General features: G+C 29.6%; 1 protein-coding gene across 8 annotated transcripts in view; it reads left to right on the top strand.

Moving 5' to 3' along the window:
* Positions 1 to 24,929, top strand: part of mub (poly(rC)-binding protein mub) — a 156,579-nt gene that overhangs the window by 69,576 nt on the left and 62,074 nt on the right. For 3 of the 8 annotated variants that reach the window (XM_089174389.1, XM_089174385.1, XM_089174383.1), the window contains one exon: positions 24,431 to 24,686. In XM_089174389.1, coding sequence (XP_089030515.1) covers positions 24,606 to 24,686 — 81 coding nt within the window. In that variant the 5' untranslated portion in view covers positions 24,431 to 24,605. Of the gene's footprint in view, positions 1 to 13,293; positions 13,535 to 14,040; positions 14,229 to 24,430; positions 24,687 to 24,929 lie in introns of those variants that run through there. The other 5 variants (XM_015321966.2, XM_015321969.2, XM_015321968.2 and 2 more) reach the window with 5 other exon arrangements.

The raw sequence follows: 24,929 nt of genomic DNA, 5'->3' as shown, positions 1-24,929 counted from the left end.
TCAAGTACATATATATACATATATACAAATATTATATAAATGAACGTATAATACATAAATACACTTAAACTAAAAATGTATTTTTTTGCAATTTTGCAAAATACCGTACGACAATATTCATTCATAGATATTTCTACAAATATTTCAAATATATAAAAAGATATTTTAATAAATAGAAAAACTTTAAGATTGTCAACAACAGCAACAACAAAAATAAAATTCCCTTAAAAAATATCGTGTGTTAGAAATCTTGAAATTTCGATATTCGAAAAGTTCACTTTCATCGTCTTTAATATTTCTCAATTCCCTCCCCTAAATCCCTTACCATCAACATCATCTTTTAAACTGATGTTATAATCTTTTCGATTTGCAAAAGTATCAAACGTCTTCGATGCTTTAACACCCAAAGGCATTTTCATTTTCCACGCGAGTTTAAATCAACCATTCGAATTTTCCTTTTCCATCTACCCTCCTGTCCCCTTCCTGTCCCCTACCCCACTGTTATTTTGCTTGGAAGAAGACCCTCTGCTTCTCTATCTCTCTCTTTCTATCTTGTATTAAAAAAAGGGACCGGATAAGCCAGGATACTTGATATCCAAGTCGAACCAACGAAGGGTGTGTGTGCCTGGGAGCCCTTTTCACGAATCGTCTGGTTCCCTTCCTTCTCTCCCTTCTCTCCCCCTCTCCTAAATTTTTTTTTCAAAGTCTTACGACCCTCCTCCTCCTTCCTCTCGTGAGATTTTCAAGTAGTTTCTACAACATTTATCTCCTGTCAATAATTCTCACATTCTTTCACATTGAAAAACAACATATGTTATATGTAAAAATAAAATAGAAACAAATTTGGTCTCAATTATAAACGAAGAGAACGAGAATTGATATTTTCAGTGTAAAAAGTAAAAACAAAGGGAAAAAATAAAACAGAAAAGAGTAATTGCATTTTTGACGAAAACGTTGAACACTAATATTAATTTTTTACTTTTACCTTTTTCCCAGTAAACAAAATTTGTTATTGACGAGTGTTTACGTACAATAAATTAATGAAATATTATTTTTTAGATGAAAGAAAAAAAAATTAATAAGTTGAAGCGTGTAATCATATGATTACAACACATCATTTATCAACGTCCCATGATATTGCAAAGTATTGAAAAATTTGATCGAATAATTATGTATTCCTATGAATAAATAATAAGATAATATCAAATATAAGATTAATGACAAATATCTAATATTGATAATTAAATTTATTTATCGAAAAATGTGTATATGTTTGTGTGAGTGTGTGGAATAAGAAATTCTTGCATTTGAAGTCAGTGAGAATATGCAATGATACGAAATAACGTTACTTGGGGGTATGTTAAAGGATCTTTCTCTCTCTCTCTCTCTTTCTTTCTATCGAAGTGATATCGAAATTACAAAGAGAGAAAGAGAAGATCGTGTATTCCAGTTTACGTGGCTTTCAGGATTAAGTCCTGTACCTATCGGGTATTATAAGCGAGATTTATGACGCTAATACCAGGAGTTAGCTAGCTTGCCCGACTCCGACGAAGCTGCCAGTGCAATTTCCGCGAATTTTCATGCACCGATGCATTCGCTTGCTTCTCTCTCTCTCTCTCTCTCACTCTCTCTATCGTTTACGTCGAGTCATAAACCGAGGATATTTTTTTTAAACACCCACACGCTTAGTTGGTTTTAACGATTTTTAATCAGTCCCCATAAGTATAGAAGAGGTTAAATTATTAAATATTGATCATCTTGTGTGGTAACATGAGACACACACTTGATTGGAAAACATTTTAAGATACTTGTAAAGTTGTATTATTTTTTTTTTTTTTATAATCCGATTTATCGATACGTAATCGAATCAGTATTAATTATATTAGCAATTTGGTTTTAATTTAATTTAATATCGACGATAATCATTACTCGTTATTATACCTACGGAAATATATTTGTTTTATATAAATTTTATTTGAGTAATATCAAAATAATAAAAAAAAAAAAGAATAGTAATTGATAACACTTTTTTATCAAACCGTATAACTTTAATTAAGTTTTTTTTTTTTTTTTCAATGAAAATAATATACATATATATATTATAGATTCGTATTGAAATATGTATATCAATTAGTTTTCGAAATGGAATTTGAAGTACGATTGGTAATATACACAGATATTTCACCCACCCAAACACATACACACAACCATATATATACTTGAATTCGCTCTTCATAGAAAGTTTAAAGATGAAGTGAGGCAGAGAGAGAGAGAAAGAGAGAGAGAGAGAGAGAGAAGTTTGATTTCACGAAAATACGAATATATATATATATATATATATATATGAGTTGATAGGGAGAGATGAAGCACCTAGAAGTTTCCTAGCTGATGATGCAAATGCATTCGATTGTGCGTGTCCTCTGTTATCGGTTTTGCTTGACTTCAAACTCATCTGAAAGTGGTGTTGCATTCAACAATCTCTCTCTCTCTCTCTCTCTCTCTCTCTTTCTCTCATGCCTTCTACCAGTTACCATCCGTGTTTTCACTATTCCAATCTTTGCTCTAGGGAATGAATCACAGGATTACTGATAGCCAATACTGCATACATTTGAATTTCTGATCATTCAAATTATAATTTACTTATTGATTACAAATTAATCAAATAATTCTAATTTTTTATTTATAATTGAACTAGTAAAGTTAGACATAGTCATTTACTGATAAATAAACAATTATTTATATTAAAATATTAGGGGAACCAAAAAGTAATGCCTTTACCACTCACATGTCAAATTATTTCTACGATATTAAACATTTGCATACCAGATAGAAAATGGTTGTTGATAACGTGATTAATTAATTTAGTTAATGAATTTAATTATTGATTAATAATAAAAACTTTTTTATTATTTCAAAATTTGTTTTTGAATTTTGAGATTAAAAAGGTGACATTACTTCTCGGTCCATTTAATAAATAAAGTATTTTGAAATGATTTTATTAATTAAAATTTTTCTTTGTAACATATCAAACACTTTAAAAGTAATTTTGTAACTAGTATTTCTCCTAATAAGAATCTATAAAGATGGCATTAATGAGTTAATATTAATTCTAAAAAAAACAATTAATAACACAGATACCACTTCACTATATATATATATATATTACTTTTGTTCTATTCGTGATAAAGTAAATGCGATAAAAGGTAGATGAATATATCGTAAGTCGAAAACAAGGTGCTTACTTTACTATTCCCTTAATCGGCAAACTTTCAACGAGAAAATACAAACGCAAGGGAATGTGAATCGATGCTAATTACCATAGGAATAGCGCATGACACAACAGGAATTAACTTCAGTTTAATTACCGCACCGTGTGGTAAAGGATAAACGAAGAATAAGAGAGATAGTTTCAACGAGAGTGGGATGGTAGTGGGAGGAATGGGAGAATGGGGGGAATCATAGATATTTAAAGTGAAAGACAGAAAGAAATAGAGTGAGAGAGAGAGAGAGAGAGAATGAGAGATAACTGACATTAGATTCGTAAGACGAATGACAAGTACGATTCTCGACCTCGAATGTCAACCCTCGAATTTCTCCACTCGTGATATCCCTTAAGGGACCTCAAATTCTCTCTCTCTCTCTCTCTCTCTCTCTCTCTTGTTGGCACCCTTTTCCTCTACAGCTGTCTGTTTATACGTGTCTCTGCATATACCACCTACCCATTCGCATTTCTCACTCACATCCATATGCATGTTTCGTAGCTAGTATTACGGACCGCTTAATGGCGCCCAGATTCAATCGAGTTGTTAGATGATTTTGAAATTGTCGTCAAACAACAAGACACTCCCGGATTGCGATACTTTTTTTTTTTTCTATTGTAAAAATATTTTATAACTTTTCCCCCCTATCAAATGTTCAACCTATTTTATTTAATTTTATAAAATATAATTACTTTTTCTTTTTTGTATTTTGTAATTGTTTACATGTAAAATTATTTTATTTTATATTACATACATATATAGTTTGGTTTACAACAAAAAGATTTAATTTCAATACGATCAAATGTGTTAGTTTCTTGGAAAAAGGGGGATGGGGATGGTGGTGAGGTGGAAGTGTGGGGGAGGAAGAGAAGTAAAATGGGGTTTCGAGATTATTGGTAACCCCCCTAAAATTTGTTCGTAAGACGCGTAAGCGTCGATCATCACCCTAACGAGCAATTTGAATGCCGCAATATTAATACTAGCCGAGGCCCAAGACCGCAGAATCCATCAGGTTCAGCCAATGGGTTCCATCCAATTACGAATCCGTTCGACGATGCGTAATAATAACAGGTAACAACGAAAGACGTAGCGTTATCCCACCCCTCTCAACCTAAATCTCTTTATTTCCTTCCTTCCAACCAACCAATTCTCGCCATTGGTTCATTCACCATGTTGATTCGTCACTCTGATCATATTTTATTTTTAAAACGATGATAAATCTTGCTAAGTAAAAAGAAATAACAAATTATTATTCCTTCCAATAAACGTTTATAGCATTTGGGTTTTTTTCTTCATACAATAATCTCGAAACCCCATTTTACTTCTCTTCCTCCCCCACATTTCCATCTCACCACCATCCCCATCCTCCTTTTTAAATGAACTAACACATTTGATCGTATTGAAATTAAATCATTTCTTGGTAAATTTATTTTAAATAAAATTGAGTGTTAACATGATAGTTTTTTTTCTTTTTTTTTTTAATATTTTATAGGAAGAAAATTGTTAAAGATATTTGCATTTTTTATTTTTTTTTTTTTTAAAGCTTAGCTTATTTCAAAAATTTTGTTACTTAAAAATAATATTATTTTGTATTTTGTTTTATTTTATTGTACAAAGTTTTGTATGAAATTTAGTATCTCTTGTTTATTGGTCAAGCAACAATAAGGTTCTCTGATAATATTATTTCGAATATGAAACACATTTCAGAAACAGATGAGAAAGAGGGAGAATGAGATTGACATATATACAGGAAAATAATCATTCGTAGAATGAAGACAGTACTGCTGCGAAGTGTCAGCTCCGAACTGAAAGGCCAAACTTGAGAGATGGTGAAGAGACAAGAGTATATATGTATATATATACGGTAGGTTTAACTATAATAGTGCAGGAGAATCGTTTGATTTATGGATCGGTTGTACTCGACCCGTTAGAAACTGACATGACTGTTAGTTCAAAATGTTTGGATTTTCGGAACAACGATTGGTCTCAATCCGTTCAACTTTTCATACATTTTATAATTTAAATAAATACAAATAATCAACCAGAATTGTAATAATCAATTTCTTACGAATGTATATTCAATTTTTTCATATTTTCCAATTTTTATGATAAAAAAAAAAAAAAATAGAAAAATTAGTAAACCGTGTTTTTATTTTAAAATATTAGACATTTTGTTAAAATAATATTGTCGCGTTTTTTAAAATTATCATTACTTTCGTGAAATATTTGAAAAAAAAAAAAACAAGAAAACAAGTAACAACATCGTTGACATGAAAACTAAACGTGGCCCCTGTTTAAATTTTGAATCATTTGAATTTGATTAAACGTTACTCACATATTTACTTACTCCTAAATATTATCAAAAATGACAGGAGACTCTAACAATTTTCCAAATTACTTCTAACGAGAATTACATTATCAAAATTTACGTCACACCTTAAAAGTCATTTTCTCGATAATTTAAAGTTAATACTCATAAAAGGACAATTTTTATATCGGGTATACGAAAGAAAATTCTTGTTTTAAAACTGATCGCTTCGTTGTACTCATTTTTTCTTCTTCTTTTTCTTTTTTTTGTTTGTTTTTTTTTTATTCTTCTATGATATATAGACAAAATTCGTTAAATTCCAGAAGTAGAAAATTGAAGCTGACGTTATCGTCGAGCCTTCATTTTTCTTTTTCCCCCATTGCTTTTTCTCAAAGTCCTACCACCTACCATAGAGCTTCGTCCAAGAACGGAACTACTAATACTACTACAACTATTACTACTACTACTACTTGGAAAGGAAGTCAAGATGGTTCCAATAACTGCAAGAGCCGAGTTCAATAACTGTACGGCTTATCCTGATATCGTTTCTTTTTTATTTTTTTTATTTTTCTTCTTCTTCTTCTTCTTCTTCTTATCCTTTTCTATACACATGCCATCTATCGAATAGAAAATCCTTACTTTCTTATATTTATACACACACACATACACACACAGAAAGATATATGTACACATAGCATATTTAATATACACGATAATTAATATTATATATTTCTTTTATTTGAATTATATTATTTTTTATTTCATAACTTTGAAAATATATTTAAATTCACTAAGTTTTATTTTCTTACATTTATACACATACACACATACACACACAGGAAGATATGTGTACACATAGCATATTTAATATACACAGTAATTAATATTATTTCTTTTATTTCAATTAAATAATTTTTTATTTCATAACTGAAAATATATTTAAATTCATTAAGTTTTATTTTCTTATATTTATACACACACACATACAATATACACACACAGGAAGATATGTGTACACATAGCATATATAATATACACGATATAATTAATATTATTTCTTTTATTTCATTTCATAGAATTTTGAAAGAAAATTATACATTATTATTCTACTACGTTTCAACATTTGAGAAATAAATTAATTTTATTTTTCTCTTCTCTCTCTCTCTCTCTCTCTCTTTCATTCTTTCTTTTTTTTCATTTTGTCATTTTATTTTCTATCTCTCCTTGTATCTATTTTTCACTTTCTTTTTCTGTATGTCAGCGTTAACCATCTAAATACGGTATCTAGTTACTTTTGAAAATCTCATCGCATTCGAAAAGCGAATCCCGTCGTTCGTTTCGTTTCCGACACTGGGAGATTTCACGGTTGAGAATTTTTCTCGGGGAAAAAAGAGGATAGTTGACTATATTTTTTTATTTTTAATTTTTTTTTTTCTTGCAAATACGATACGTGCAAAAAGGAAGCATTAGAAGAAGAAAAAGAAGATAATGATAATGATGACTATAATTTTTTTAATATATAAATTAGATATGATTGACAAATTTATTTCATTTGAAATCAAATGAAACAATTGCATTTTTTTTAACAAATTTCATTATATTTAAAGTTCCTTCTTTTTTAATCTCTTTTAAAAAAATTATTATCCAAATATTTTGTCGGTAATCTTTACAGTAATTATTAGTCCAATAAATAAACAACACAACACAATAAACAAACAAAAAAGTAAATTAAATGTAAAACTTTCAGAGATAACAATGAATAAAAGATAAATTATTATACAATCGAGTATATAGAAATTGATACGTTTATATATGAAATAAAATAATATTTAATCTCTGTGAGTATATCGAATTTTAATTTATACGTACTACTACTAAATAACACGTTATTTTATATTACAACAAACGTATTTACTCGTTCGTGACATTTTTATACGATTTTCACGATATATAGTTTCCCCATTGCTCATTTATTTATTTATTTATTTATTTATATATTCGTTCAATTATTCCAAAGTCTATAAATACGATTTTATTAATATAGAAAATAATGCAATATATTTTAAACACACTTTCACACAGTGAACTACTATTACGTTTATAATTTTATTAAATAGTTTTGTCAGATAAATATTATAATAATCTTACAAATACATTATTCAATAATTTTCTTTACCACAAACATATACATTTATGTATAATTAACAAAATTTATATTATATTACAAATGCTTATTAAAAATTAAACTATAACATCTATCATAATAATCTAATTTAATTACACAAATCATCGTATTACTGTACAAGTAAATGCATTTATATTACAGAACAAAAATAAAAATAAAAATAATCAAATAATCAAATAAAATTTGTAAAAACTCGCTGTAAAAGATAAAGAGTAAAAAAAATAACAAGGAAAATAATAATATACAGCGGATAATATTAAAAAATTGGCGAGAAAAAAACAACATCTTATAAACTACCCTGCATATTAATTAATTAATTATTATTATTACTTTTTTTAAATACTTCGTACACGTTAACCTCATCCACGAAGATTACGATTTTAATTTATTATTTCATGCGTATAGTTTAGTATGATTTGCTAATCTCTCATCGAACGTATCCTATGCATATTAAATATACCTAAAAAAAAATAAATAAATAAATAAATAAATAAATAAATAAATAAATACTTGCAAACATAAGACAATTATTTATCTGTTTCTCGTATTCATCGTAGCTCAAATGGTGGGGGTGGCATATTAAACGTAAAACTTGGAAAGAAGCTTTAAACCGTAGGATTAGCGTTCTTTTTAGCGCATACTGGCACGAGAGAAGGGGTGGAAAAAGAAGAGAGGCTTGAGGAGGGTACAAGGGTGCGGTACCAAAGGCAGATTCGAAGTTAGTTTACATTTTAAGTGGAATCAGTGTGAGAAGAACCAGGCATTAAGGTGGGAGACGTTTTTTAAACGACACGCGAACAAATATCTTCGCGTTTCTTTTTTTATTTTCTTTTTTTTTCTTTCTCTCTCTCTCTCTCTCTCTCTCACACACACACACACACACACACACTCTCTACTTCGCATTTTCTCATTTTCTCATTCCAAGTAAAGAGATAACGAATCACCACGTTTCCTCTACCCTGCGAAGTCTTCTCAGAGGTGTAACTCGACTCTACGGATTATCCACTTGTTTTTTTTTTTTACCCTCATCCCTTTATTTTCTTTCCTCTTCTCTCTCTCTCTCTCTCTCTCTCTCTTTTTCTCTTCAACGTTGGTTTCTTTTAAAACCTTACGGTAATCACGGAAATCTCACTTAGCGAATCACGAATTTATCCTAAAACTAAATTCGATATTTACCGAACTCTTTAACTGATTTTTCTTTTTCTTTTTCTTTTTCTTTTTCTTTTCTCTACCAATCTCGTCATTTTTTTTATTTTTTCATTCATTATTTTTCTCGTAACCATTTTGAATGCGTGGATGTTTTTAATATTTATTTATTTGTTTTCATCATTCGTGTAATCACGTCGGTCGTTTGATCATTCGCTTACTTCAATTTTTTATATAAAATTGGATTTAAAATAAAATGATGGAATATTACAAGTAAAGAAAAGTCGATTAGGAAGAAGATCGAGAAAAAAAAAAAAGAACAAAATTGACAAAGTTACCTTTACTTCTATCTTTTACCAACCCAATCGGAATATTTTCTCTCAATCGGTTTTTCACATAACTCTTATATCTATCCTACACCCTGTAAAGACACAGCATCTATATATATACACACACAAATATACATGTATACATATATACACGTAGTTACAAAAGTATATGTGTTGCTAAACTCGAAGAAAGAATGTCTTACGAGAAGGGTTGTACCCATAGTATTCTCCTAGGCTTTGCTATGCGAACGATTTTCTTTAGCCACGGTAAAGTGAGCCGGAAACTTCCTCAACCGATACATACCTAAACCCCTTTTTCTATCTTTTTCTATATATATATTTTTCATACATGTACACGTACACACGGTACATGTATGTACATATATGTAACAATTGAAACCGTTCGGAAAAATACATTTTCTTCCATCTTCCATATTGCCACTGCCACCACCATCCTGACCCCCTCATCCCCAACCCCAACCCCCCAGCCCTTCTACCGCACTCGCGATACTTTTGTACCAATAGAGGAAATGTATCATTGGAAATGGAATATCGACTAACTCTTGAAACACGTTGCCGAGTTCCGAGAGCATAGGATAACAGCATCCTTTTTCGAGTTATCCACCCACCCCCCCTTTTACTCCCCCTTATCTTTCGATATCTTTGGATCGGTGTTACGATTAATCTCTCTCTCTCTCTCTCTCTCTCTCTCTCTCTCTCTCTCTCTCTCTCTCTCTCTCGTATCGAAACAAATCCAGTCAATTTCTTTCTTAATTTTTGTCTTTTTCTTGATATAACATTTGGACAAATATTTGTTCATTGATTGTTCGTTCAACCATTTCGTTGTTATTTTTTATTCTTTCAAACGATTCTTTTTTTTTTTTTTCATTAACGTCATATATTTTGCGTGGGCTTTTAAATTCAGTTTTATATTTAAACAAAACAAAAAAATGGGATCATAGATTCCTTTTTGAACGTTTTAATAGTTCTTTTCTTTTTTAATCGATTTTTTTTCGCTTCACACTCTCGTACGCAATTTGGTGGAAAGAGAAGGGAAAGTTTTGTTTTCTTTTTTTGACTATATTATTTTTCATCAGTTTTTATACGTGTTCATTTATTTTTGTTATGGAATTTTCGTCTAAAAGTAAAGGAGAGATTCCGAATATAAAAAAAAAGTAGTAAAAGGTAAGAAAAAAGGGATAGAAGAAAGTTTGTCATAAAGTTGCTACCAACGTAAACAACGTTATCTCTCTTTTTCGACAATGATCAACGATTGTCAAAGAAAGTTTCTTTTAACGAGAACATGATGCTTCGTGTTCGCAATAAAGTAGAAATAACGACGTTAGTTTGTCGAATAGGCTTGGGCCCAGTATTACACGACGACCGATTCTCGACGAACTCAATTTCCAATAATTGCTTTCTCCTGCTCGTCTAAAATGATAATTAAATTCCTGTTTGCTGCTATTAACCGCTTTGCAAACCATCTCGTTCCCTTACTACTACTACTACTACTACTACTACTACTAATGGCTTCTACTCGCGAGTCACGATTTACTAAAAGGAATGAGAAAGATCTATCCTTTTGTTGTTTAGTCGTTTAACTTACGTGTTTATTTGAAAGTTAAAAAGATAAGAGATCAAATAAATAAAGCAATTTGTAAGATGATATTTTTATTCTAAGAGAATATAAAACAAAAATTCGCGTAAGTAAATTTAAAATATTTTAATACAATTCAATATAAAAACAGGAATACCTATAAATGATATTAATCATAGTTGAATCGTTTACAATTGTAAGAAAAGAAAATAATCAACGGAGATGATAAAACAAAGCAATTTACGATAATGAAGTTGAAATTGTTACAACAAATAAAAGAAGATAGTAGTAAGGGAAAGGTACCAATTAGGAAGATAAAGTAAAGTTTACAAAAGAGAGAAACTGAGTAATTAATAGATACTAATTAAATGAAAGATATTTATTATATTGATAGTAATTAATTAAAGAAATATAAAATAACTAATATTTCTTCTTACAGAACGATCCCAGAAAAACACACACACACACACACACACACACATATATATATATATATATATATATATATATATATATATATATATATATATATATATATATACGTACTGTATTTATTACAAGAGTGAAATGAAAATAAGATTATTAAAACTTTAATTAGTTACTGCATAAGCTTGAAATGTTTAAAACATATATTAAAAAAAAAAAAAAGTAACGAAAGCGAAACTGATCGTGTGTGTTCCATCGTGTGTTGAGTGGCACGCAAAGTCCCCAACCCGTTTAACGAACCTAATACCTCGTTGTACGTATTACTTCCATGGTCGTTACTCTATTACGGATGGATTGTTCTTAGGCAAGGGACATTGTCAGATTTTGTAGGCGAGTAACTTCTGGACAGAAAGAAAGAGAAAAAGAGAGGAATGCACACAGAGTGAGTGAGAGGAAAAGGAGGAGGAAAGGGGGGTCTCTGATAAAGGGATACAGGCCAGGTGGAGAAGGAAATTTTTTTCATACGAATGACCGCGTCTTCTTGAAGGAGAAAAAGAGAGAGAGAACATGTTACGACACTACTATCGGTTATCGACTATCGGCCATCGGTTTATCGATCTCTTTCAACACTCGTTTTACCTACACGCTCACTTACGTTCTCTTTTTCTCAAAGAAAAAGAGAACAGGAGAGAGAGAGAGAGAGAGAGAAGAGAAAAGGTGTTAGGCACGCACAGTTTTGCGCTCGGCAAAAACCGAAGTGAGTAAAAAAAAAAAAAAAGAGTAGATAAAATATAAAAGAAGCGTTTTACAAAATGTGTTTATTTTAAAACTCTTTCTTTTCTCGTTTCTCTTTGGTGTTCATTCGACTATCACGATCACTATGTAATCGCAACGAATCAATCGATTATCAAATAATATTTACGTAACATAGTTTTATATATTGTTAGATAGAAAAATTCAATTTTTGAGATTAGATCGTTTTCCAACGTTCCCTTTTCTTTCAATCTTGGATTTAATTCTTCCTTCTTCCCTCCCACCCACTCACAAATATATATACATATATATATATATATATATATATATATATATATATATATATATATATGGAAGTATATATGTAACGATTTTCCGACGTTTACGTAGGAAACGGGAAAGTTTCGTTTAAAACCTTCTCTTCGTACCCCCAACGTGAACCGATCGCGTCCTTCGGAACGCCTGGTCGTAGCAAGAAAGTTGAATCGCCGCTGAGAGTTTCTGTCTGTGTTTTTGTGTGATTTGTATGTGTGTATGTGTGTGTTAGTGAGAAAGAGAAAGAGGAATGGAGAACAAGTTCGGAAACGCTCTAATCGAGTTTTCGATGAACGTCAGTTGCCCTCGACGTTTTTCGCCGCTGCCGTTTGACGAACTCAGTGGAACAATTAGTCGATTGTTAGTCGGCTTACTCTTCTACCTCTTCTGCGTACGCGTTTTAAATTGTTTTTCTTTTTCTTTTCTTGATTTTATACAAAGTTACGCGCGTCTACGATTTATAAATTTAAAGAAATTTATTCCGATTAATTATCATTATTTCGATAAAATCTTATCAATTTTTAGGGACTAATATCATTTTAATTGAATTTATGAGTCACAAACACTCAGAGACACGTATATGTGTATACTTTGTATTTCATATTCATATATACTAACGAAACTTTATAAAACACTAAAGAGAAAAAGAAAATTCATTTTATAGAAAATTATACAAAGATATGAATAAATGACTTGTAAAAGGAATATCAGTGGGTATCGCGTCCGTGAAAACAATCGTACGGTTGGTATCGCGACGCTTGCAACACCAAGACTCATCTTTAATTCGAGAAAATAGTAGCGAGCGTTCGCGATCGATTCAAAGTGTGCGCCAAATTGGTGGTAGAACGTGTAACACGCATGCGCTAGAAATGAACGAATGAGAATTCTCTTTAGACTTTAGTACTTGGTGTCTGCCGATAGGACACGTGTTAGTCGACAAACGAGGGCGCAGATTCGGCGCGCGCAGCGCTGTGCATCGATAGAACGAAGCGAGGATTGGTCGAGAGCGCGTAGGAAGAGGACGAGGCAAGCAGAGCCGTTCGTGTATCGTCCAAGTGAGATGAGGTTTTCTCCAGTGTCGCGTAGAGTGTAGTGTGTCTCTCGCTTACTTCATACCCCCCTCCGTATTTCTTTGGCGCGTCGAGTGTGCACAGTGTGCGTTGATGTGAAGGTGTTCCGGGCTTCTTCTTCCCGATGACTAAGGAGTACATTTAGGTAATTAAAAAAGTCACCAATTGTAACGAACGAAGCTGCTCAGGGCGACCGCGCCCCAACGAGAAATAGAGAGAAAGGCCTCTTTCGTTTTAATACTACACGTTTAGAGGTGTGAGAGACGCCGTCGTTCTTTATCCTTACTGTTTCTATCTTTCTCTCTCTCTCTCTCTTTCTCTTTCTATCCATACGTACTCGCTTGCTTAATTTTTCTAACTTGCACCCTGTATCTTATACACTCTTATATGCGTTTTACTCTTATATCTTTTTTTTTTGTTCATTCTCTCTTTCCTTATTTCTATCTCTCTTTCTCTCACTCTCTTACTCTGTATGTAACGAAGTATATACCTCAAGCACGAGAAGGAGAAAGAGAGAAATAATCGGTGCTGCTGCTGCGCCTCCATAGCTCGCCACGCCGCGCCGGCGTTATCCTCGTCACCGTCCTCTACATCGTCGTCGTCGTCGTCGTCGTCGTCGTCGTCGCCGTCGCCGTCGTAGTCGTCATAGTCGTCGTACTGTTCATCGTCGTTTGTTGTGTGTAGTCATCGAACGACCACTACCCACACCATCACATTATTTTCAACAAAACTTACTAATATTTTTCTTTGATAACGTTCGTCATTGTTTCTCTTCGTGTTGTAATTTTGAAGATAATTTGGAAGGAAAGTACGTGGCATTGGATTACCGGCAGAATATCGTAAGTGATCACAACCGTTCGAAGATAATATCATCGTGGTCATATTTGTTCACAATGTTTATCGAAAGATAGAGAAAATGTCTTTCTCTATTTCGTGAGTGGATAGAAAAAATATTTTTCTCGTGCAATCGTCCTTTCATTCGACGATGTTAGAAGTGTGTATAGTGAATCAAAGAGAGAGACAGAGATAAAAGATTAATCTCTCTCGTGTTAAGTGAGAAATATTTTCTTTCCTTATCTTTCTCTCTCTCTCTCTCTCTCTCTTTTTGTATATCTTTATCTATTTTCACTTACTAATATATTACTAATATATATAAAAGGAAAATAACTTCTGATTTAAAGGTACAAATATCCGTCGTAACGTGGGTAATATTCGAATTTGGAGTAGAAACGTTCTTCCATATTAACGTGTCCATCTCTGTCTGTTTCGCGCGCGTCGTTCGCTTCAACAACGATTCTGATTGGCGGAAAATCGAGAATAATTAATGGGTGCTTCTCGTCGTTCGACGAACGCACACACATACGCGTATATAGATATATATATATATATTTATATATGCTATTATAACCTCTTCGAGTGAAATTAACGACAGTGATTGCGATAACAAGTGGGATATTTTCATGACACGGAAATTATATTTCCACGAGAATTATCCTCTTCTCCTATTCGTCGTCCTCTCGTCATCATATCGTTTACAACACGCGTGAGAATCTCTGCTTAGTTTCGGTACAATCTGTTCCTTCGTTCCATCGTTCCATCGTTCCTTCGTTCGTACGTGTACATGTGCATATGTGTTCGAATGCAACGACGAAACGAACTACGTACATAAGAGAATACATACAAACCCGCACACGTGTATGTGCGTGCATGTATCCTATTCGTTAATATGAAAGAGTATGAGAGAGAGGGGTAGAGAAAAAGAATGAAAGAAAGAGAAGGTAGAAAGAAGAAAAATAGTAAAGAAAATAGGAAGCCCGTGTGCATGGGCCGGCGACGGCGGCGAGTCGAACGATCGGTACCTTTCCACCGTTCCGGTTAATATTGGATAGAAAGAGATAGACGTATTGCATACATACACACACACATGGTGTGTGTAGTGAGAGAGAAAGAAAAAGAGTGGGGGGAAGGGAATAAAAGGACCGTACGAATGAATGTATGTGTGTGTGTACGACAAAGACGGAGATATCTCGTAGAAAGAGAGTGAGAGAGATAGAAATAGATAGGGAGAAATATACTCGAGACGAAAAGAGTCGAAGAGAGACGGAAAGTCTCGATTCGGTTTTCGAAGTAGACTGTACTACTGGTCGTCGACTTGGCACCGAGAGAGAGACGAACATGTACGAACGGCAAACGTATTTTGTACGCGCGTCGGAACGCATATAGGGGTGCACCCTCCGCGCTTATATTATCCCGTCGCGCGTATTACAGTCTTATCAAAAAGTAGTAATAAACCTTTAAATATTTTTCTTCTATTTATTTTTATTCATTTATTATCTTAATTGCTATTTTTTTAGAGTATTATTTCTATTGACTACTAATTTTTTATTATTATTTTTTATGTACGGTTGTAGGAAGAAAAAGGGAGGTTAAAGTAGAAAGCGAAAGGGCTAAACTCTATCGTTATTTTTTTTTATGAATTACGAATGTTTGATTTAATCGGAATTTAAATATGTAGATCGAGCGATAAATTGTTTTCATTCAATCATTCGTTTTATTTTGTTTTGTTTTGTTTTTTTGTTTTTTAATTGAATCATAGTTTCTTTTATTTTAGTTTGGTTTATATTTTCTTGAATTAAGTTTAGTTTTTGTTTCATTATCGATAATATTATGAATGAGAGCAATTTGATTGAACGTCTTTACCAAATATGTTACAGAAATATATATATATCGTAAAAACAGTTGAAGTATCTAACTTTAATGCGGTATTTTATTGAGAGTCATTTGAATGAATGATTTCATTGATTCATTATCAATGAAACTTTAATAAATTCATTCTTTTTTATTTTTATTTGTCAATATCAAGATCGTACACGTGTGTGTTTTATTTCTTTTCTTTTCTTTTCTTTTATTTTATTTTATTTTAATTTCTAGGTTTACTTTTTTCTTATTCCATATTTTTAAAAATATCCATAACCTGTTTTTTTTTTCTTTTTTTATTCACGTAATAAAGTAGTAACAATTTTTTTTATTTTTATTTTTGGAAACTTGACGTTAGAGCATTTTTCTATGAAGAAGATCGATGGGAGAGTTGGTTGAAAATAGAAAATGGTGAACAAAACGTGATAAAATTCAAGATATTTCTTTTTTTCTTTTCTTTTCTTTTCTTTTCTTTTCTTTTCTTTTCTTTTCTTTTTTTTTCTTTTTTTTTTTTTTTTTTTAGGTACGTGTATATATGCATTTCTTTTTCTGGCTATAGAATTTGACTTTTTCACGGTGTCCCTGTTTTTTTTTCTTTTTTTTCTTTTTTTATTCCTCGAAATTGTTAACGCACATGTTTTTACAGATGTCGAGTTTTGTCTGTCGTCGTTGTTGTCTTTCTCTTCGATCGAAACTATTCACTATATCTGTCTAGTTTTTTTGTCTTTTTTTTAATTTTTTACTTCCGTCTAGCACACACACACGCACATATGCTCAACCTTGTATTTCATACACACCCACACAAATATTGTAGTTGCGCTTTCAATTTTACGGTTTTGAAATTTTGTAGAATGTTTAGAATTTTTGTTAATATTTTTCTCTCTTTTTTTTCATGCATACACACACACATATATATATATATATATATATATATATATATATATTTTATATCGCATACATACGTTGTAAATATTGAAATTTTAGTTCGTACTTTTTATTTTTTTCATTCAAGAAAAATTTTCAAATTTTCTTTAGAATTCTGGACAATGTTGGACAAGCATTTAATTGTTTACTTTTTTATTGTTTATATCGTGAAATTCTTGTACGTTTTATTTATTTATCATTCATAATGTTGAATATTTTAATTCACGTGGCTCTCGGTGTGTTCATTTATATGTCTATATATATATATACAATGTTGAGTGGGGGAAAATAACATGAATACATGCATGATCGAATGATTAAATAAACAATGAAATGCAATTATTATTAAAATTCCAGGAAAAATCTTGTATTAAAAAGAGAAAGTTATTTTTGGTATCGTTTTGAAAAAAAAAAAAATTATTGCGAACAGACATGAACGTTTTATAAAAGAATATTACTGTTATCTTCATATTTAAATTTGTGTGTATATTTTATTTTATTTTATTTTTTACATGTATATATTTTTGCAATAATTTATTTAAAAATAATTTTCTGGTGTATCTTTACTTTCGTCTTTTATTATCCTTTTTTTTTTTTTTCTTATGTTGATAAAAAAATAAAACGCGAAGAGCAGCAACAGCAACATTGTGTTTCACGAAACACGAGTATATTACGGTGATAAAAAATATTTCATATCGAAAATTCTTATCGTACAATATTATATTGCACGCATAAAAAAAGAAAAAAAAATGAAAATAAATAAAAAAGTAAGACACATATATATAAAATATAAGAACATTGCAGAAGATTCGTTGAATTTAAATAGAATTTTTTTCTTTCTTTTCGACAAAAATTTTATTCAACAATTTCATTTTTTTTCTTCTTCTTCATATTCATTTTGTTTAAAATGTTGTTTATTAAAAATAATAATCGGCAACGCCCGTCCAAGTGGGAATTATATATTTTCGTGATAATAATTCTTTTATCATTTTCGTATCAATGAAAAGATATTTTTTTTTTGTTTTTTTTTTTGTTTTTTTTTTTTTTTTAATCAAAACAGATGCACACACACCAGTTTATCATTTCAAATTTTATTATAACATTTCGAGAATAATAATTAAAATTTATTAACGTGTTTTTGTCTATCATTGATCAATTTCTTTTTATATTTTTTTTTTAATAATTATTCTCCTTTATAACTCATTTTACGAAACACACAAATTTTATTATCGACAAGAAAATGACGTTTAATTGTAATAGATAAAAATACTATTTATCTTCCCACACGTAAAATTCTAGTTCGATATTTGCTCAATGATAATTGCTAAAACTTAAATAAAAACTTGTTAGGTTGGTTTTAACGGAAAAACTAAACTCTCTAGGCAAAGGCTTCGTTATGTAAAAAAAACTCGTTTCTTTCATTTTCTTTTTTTTTTTTTTCTTCTTTTTGTTGAAGCTCAAAACTTTTCAGCCCGCCCACGTATAAATACTTTGAAAAAAAATAGAAAGCATTTCTTTAACAATTTTAAATATATTCATACTTCTCAAAGTTCATGAAAAAAGAAAATGTAAAAAAGTTATAAAAAAAAAAATAAAAAAAAAATAGGATGTCCAATTATTTCCGATGATAATTATTTTTTTTATTATATATACTTACAACCAGTTACATGAAATAAATTGCATGTAACGTTAATTGTAATACAACCGACACGATAGATATATTATTCTTGTCATCGTGTAGTATTATTCGAATTGTATTACATTTTTCTTTTATATGATACGTTGAAGATATTTATTCTATTGGAGTATGTCAAGTATCATGTAACGTGTGTTAGTAGTAATAACACTATTCTCAATTTGATTGGTAACAAAACTATCAATAACACATACGTCTATTATCTTCAAAAGCATTGGGGGTGATCTCGAATCACGTAGGAAACCCTTTAACACACAAAATTGACGCAAATGTCGATGATCCTTCAATCTATCTACACGTTTTCGTCACATGTTTCAATATAGGAAATTCATACGCGCGTATATATTTGCATGTGTGAGTGTGTGTGGGTGTGGGTGTGTACATTTTATTCGCGAGTAGGTTAACAAGTTTTGATCCTGACACAGTATCATCAATTCTTTTTTATTTTTATTTTATAGGTCACGAATTCACTTTTATTGAAAAAAAAAAAATAATAATAATTAAATAGATATTAGTTGTTGTGTTGTAGGCTCAAGACTTTTCAAACTACCCTCTTATATGCAAGTAAGATAGATTAGATATTTGTTAGATACTATTTTATTTGCTTGTCAATTGCTAAGATACTTTAGAAAGTCATTCATTATAAAGATAGTTATATTATACTGATCTCGAATTTCAAGAAAGTCTCTCCTAGTTTCTATTCTCAAGCATTTAATTTACTATGTTGATCGTTAAAATTCATTTTCCTTTACTTCCTTCTCTTTTCTTTTCTTTCCTTTTCTTTTTTTTTTTTTCCCCTCAAACTTCCTTGTGTAAAGAGAAAAATTATTCTACTATTGATTAACTTTAAACTAGCATGAAAAATAATGAAAATTATGACAATTATTAGTAAAAGAAAGAAAAAATACAAATTGAGAAATGATTTATTATTAATTATTATTGAAAAATGATTTCTTTATTATTTATTAATGATTTTTAAAATTGATTTCATTCTTTTTGTTTTGTTTTATTTTGTTCTTTCTCATGTTGTTTATTCCATAAATTAGATATTGAAAATAGTTGGGTAGTAGATTATCAAAAAAGTTTATAATTAAATTTTCGAAGCATGTGTTTATTAAACAATAAAGTATAATAATAATAATACACGTTATGACGAACAAAGTCGAATTTTCGTAGTAGAACGTATTAGCAAAATATCGTCTAGACTTAGAATGCAGTGTGTGTGTTCTATTTCTAGTAACATTTTCAATATTATTAGTCAGCTTTACACACTCTTACTAGTCTAACAACATTTGTGTCGCATTCCTTTGAAATATTTTACATGAAATTCTACGGTTTTTGTTTTTTCTCTTTTTTTTTAATTTGAAATAATTTGATAGACGATATAAATATGTAAATTAAAAAAAATATATATATATATAAAGAAAAAGGAATAGTAATTGGAAAACATCACATTTAAATAATAATAATACGTAATAATACGTAAATTCGTCGTATATTATTAACGTTTTATTTTCTTTCTTATTCTTTTTTTTTTTTTTTTTTTTTTTTTTTGCAAAAAGTTGCCAACTCATTTATGATAATAGTTCCCACGAGTAAATGAAATCGTGAGAATCGTGATTCACGTGTTTTCCCTTTTTTTTATATACTTTTCTTTATTTATGAAAACTCTTTGGGTTCTCACTTTCATTCTCGTTGTTTCTTTTATTTTATTTTTTTTTTTTCTTTTCTAATCAAATTGAATTGTCATAAGAATTTTGATTAAAATAATTCGATTAATTCTATTTCAATTATTTTATTTATTTTATTTTAATATCTTCATTTCATCGATGGGAAGTATCACATCATGAGATTCGATTTTCTAATTACTCGTTTAAGTTCTTCACGCGTTTCACGTAATTTCAAAACGATTTGCATAACGCGCGAAAACTTTCGGGTTAAATTGATAAATTGCACCAGACAGTTGTACGTATAGTTAAAATAATGGCGAGGTTCTTATTGTGTGATGAATAAATGTACTATATTGGTTTCGATCTATTTGTAAATCTTGCTTGTCTCGTCGTTCAAATCTCCTCAATTTTCTTTCATCTTTCAATCTTTCTCTTTCTCTCTCTCACTCTCTCTCTTTCTCAAACATACACACACATACTTTTCAACGAGACACAATCATTCGTTAATACCTTTTTCTCATTATTAAATTATTTAACGAAGAAAAAAAAATTAAAAAAAAAATAAAACATTTAATAATTATAATATGTAAAACCAAATTATCGGGAAATAAATTAGGCATTTAATTAATTTAAATGCACTTATTTGCATTTGAACGAACACCAAGGTTCCTCCTCACCCTCATTTACTTTTCTTTTATTTATTTTTTTTTTTTTATTTAAAACATTTTCATATATTTTCTTCTAAATTTACAAATTATTCCATCTCTTTCTTACTTTTTCTCTTTGCAATAATGTTGTTCAACGATTCGCGTTTAAACGCGTTCGGTTAACGGAACGCAGATTGCACTAAATTCCAGTTCAATTGCATTGCCTACTGCAACAAGCAGCAGCAGCAACAAGCAGGCAGCAACAGAGCGAAACGGTTACACACTCTCAACACGGACGTGTTACTGATTAGAGTGAGATAGAGAGAGCGAGAGAGAGAGAGAGAGAGAAAAAGAAAGAGATGGGGGTGTAGGGGAAGGGAAAAGTGGGGGAAAGTAGTCATACAGCTGACTTAGATGTTGCTTTTATCGCAACTTAACATACGAAATAAAGAAAATTTATTGAATTATTAAATAATGCAAAAATAACTAACATTCGAGAATTTGATTTATTTAATTTACTATATTATATTTAATATTTAATATATACTTTGTGTTTAAATAATATACATTTATAAAAATGAAGTTTTATAAATTTTACAAATTTTTTATATATATTTTATTTTGTCGATGCGAAAAACAACTAATAATATAAATATATTAATGAAAATATATTTTATTTTAAATATAAATATATATTATATATAATATATTAATTAATATAATATAAAAAATGCAGATATAAATTATTTTAAATATAAATTATTATATTATATGGTAATATTATATAAATATATATTATTAATGTAATTATAATAATATATAAATATTTTAAATATTTATTATTTTATATAAATTATAAATTATTTTATTATATGGAAATATTATATTTATCTATATTACGTGTAGGATGTATTTATTATACATATATTTATTTTTCTATGAAAAGACAAAATCATTTTTCTACGAATTAAAACATTATGAAAAAGTAGAGAAACACCCGTTAGATTCGTATCTAAATTCTAGTAACGCTCTAAATAGTAACATCATTATTTTTATATATTATCGTCATTAGTATAAATGCTAACATTTGATTCTGAACTTGATAAGGTTGTACGTTTTCCTAGTTCTATCTATACATCTACATATAAATATATACAGGAACAGATGATACATGTGTACAGATAAATAATATTTCTCTTATATTTTAGATGATGGTAGTCATTTTGTTATTATAAATTGAATCGAAACAAAATTGATATATTTTATTTATATAATATTACAATGTTTTTATAGTTAAACTAAGATATTATATTAAAATAAATTAAATAAAATTTATTATTATATAATAAATTAATTAGTTAATATAATAATTTATTATATAATAAAATACAATAATTAATTATTAATAAAAATAAGTTGTATAACAAATTTTGGTTAATTTTAATAATTTGTTCTTTAAGTACCATTGTCACGATTATCGTTAATAGTAATAGTAGTAGTAGTTGCATACGTCATTCGTATAAACGTGTATAGTTTTGTAACCAGTTTTATTTTATTATACGCCTAGACAATTTTTTCTTTTATTTTTTTTTGTCTCTTTATCTTTCTATTTCGTAAAGCTTTTACTTATACCAAGCATGAATCAAAGCAACCCGAAAAAAAAATAGAAAAAAATTTAAATCGAGTTCTATAATGTGTCCACCACACACACCATTGGGGATTTGTTGTAAAAAAAATCTCCCTCCCTTCTTTCCTTCCTTCTTGCACTATAACAATTTTTACGATTTTATTATACAGCAATAAAAAAAATATATATATATGTATATATATTCTTTCTGTGCTTTACACACCTTTCCGTACAATGAACGGTGTGTGCTAAACTCTCTAAAGGACGATCGAGAAAACGTGTTTGTGAACTTCTATAACGGACTATTCAAGAAACTCGTCTAACTTGTAACACACGCGTACCGTTTTTCTCGTCAAACTGGGCTCTTTATTACTACTTTCCAAGTAAAAATAACATACACCCTTCCTTAATTTATAACATTTACATTCAAATCTTTCTATCTCAATTTCATCTTTTTCTTTGAGATCAATCCTGTTATTTTGTAATCCTGATTTTGTTAAACTTAGAATTACCAATCCAATAACAGAAGAAAAACAACACATTTGTTCTTTTTATATAAATATTTTAATTAAATTAATAAATATAAATTAATCTTGTCTTGTTAAACTTTATATTACATTTTTATGAACCATAACTTTCATGTATATTAACCCTTTGCACTTGAGGCCCTCAATTTTCGCAAACTCAGCAAACTCGAGACGATTTTAGACCCAAATTATGGAAACATTTTTACATGTACTTTAAAGTTCATTTATAAACAAACAAACGTATATACAAATAATCAAATTTCATCAATTGATTCATTTTTATATGAAAAACAAGAAAATTTGAGAAATATTATACACTGCAATTAATTTTTGTATGATATTTCATAAAGCAATACCAAAAGATGCACCCCAGGTGTTTATCAGGACACGTATATCACAATAGTTACTTCCGGTCTATCTTCAGGTGTATAACGATCAGAATAAACCTTACAGTCCCTTTTCAATCCTTTAAGTATTATCTTACAAGAAATATTTTCTAATAAGCAGATAGAGTTAACAAAAGACTTGAAATCAGCCATTGGGCGCCGTGTCGGCGCCTCTCGAGTTGCCACTTCAATCTGCCGGGTGCCGTATCGGCGCCGCTCGAGTACAAAGCTTTAATAATAAAGAAGAACCGTACAATATATTATCAATAATAATATATACAATAATTAAAATATCCTGAGAGATATTTTGTAATCCTGATTTTGTTAAACTTAGAATTACAAACTCAATAGCAAAAGAAACAAAACACATTTGTTCTTTTTATATAAATATTTTTATTTAAAAAAAAATAATAAATTAAATTAATAAAATTAATCTTGTCTTTTTAAACTTTATATTACATTTTTATAAACTAAAATTTCACATGTTTATTAATAGTAAAGAAGAACTGTATAATATATTGTATAGCTGGTGGTGGTATATATTTGTACAGAAGCAAGCATCTGTTATTAGCGATAAGGAAACACTTTTGTTCGATTGATTAGGATGTTCAGATACAGTTAACTTTGTTGTCTATAACATACTTAATACTTCGGATGATACATATACAGTTGAACTTTAAAATTGAATTTACTAATTACAGTATAGATATAAGTTTGATAAGTTTTGAGCTTCGAACTTTTGCAAATAATATTACAAATTCATTTGTACTTTTGAACAATGTATGAATCATTGTTTCTTTTTTTTTTTCTATACTTATGTGAAAGTATAATTATACTAATGAAAATAAAATATTTTAATGTTTACAGTGCAAGGACTGAGAATACCTGGGAGCGTTTGAGAAGTACATCCCCCGAGACCCCCCCAACCAAAATCACACGCCTAACCTCTCCCCTGTCCTTATCCTCTTCCGTACCCTTTCCCTCCGCTAACTTCGACAAGAAGACGTCTCATCACAAGAGTAGCAGCCGTGAACATCACACCATGGACAATATGGATAATAAGCCTGCCCTCAATGATGACCCTTCAGTCACCTTGACCATTCGCCTGATTATGCAGGGCAAGGTAAGTCTCGTTATTATTATTATTATTATTATTATTATTATTATTATTATTATTATTATTATTATTATTATTATTATTATTATTATTATTATTATTATTATTATTATTATTATTATGAATCAATTATTTATTATTTAACAAGTTTTATATATTAATTTTTTAAAATGATTTATAATAATTATGGTGCTACCCCACGTGTATCAATCATAATCATTTTTGATGAATATTTGGGTGTTGTTTTTT

The sequence above is a fragment of the Polistes dominula genome, unplaced genomic scaffold (assembly GCF_049000335.1).
Source record: "Polistes dominula isolate Pdom_NZ unplaced genomic scaffold, Pdom_raw_medaka contig_28, whole genome shotgun sequence".
Classification (NCBI taxonomy): Eukaryota; Metazoa; Arthropoda; class Insecta; order Hymenoptera; family Vespidae; genus Polistes; species Polistes dominula.
Note: the sequence above shows the minus strand (reverse complement) of the source record. Positions and strands in the feature narration are given on the sequence as shown.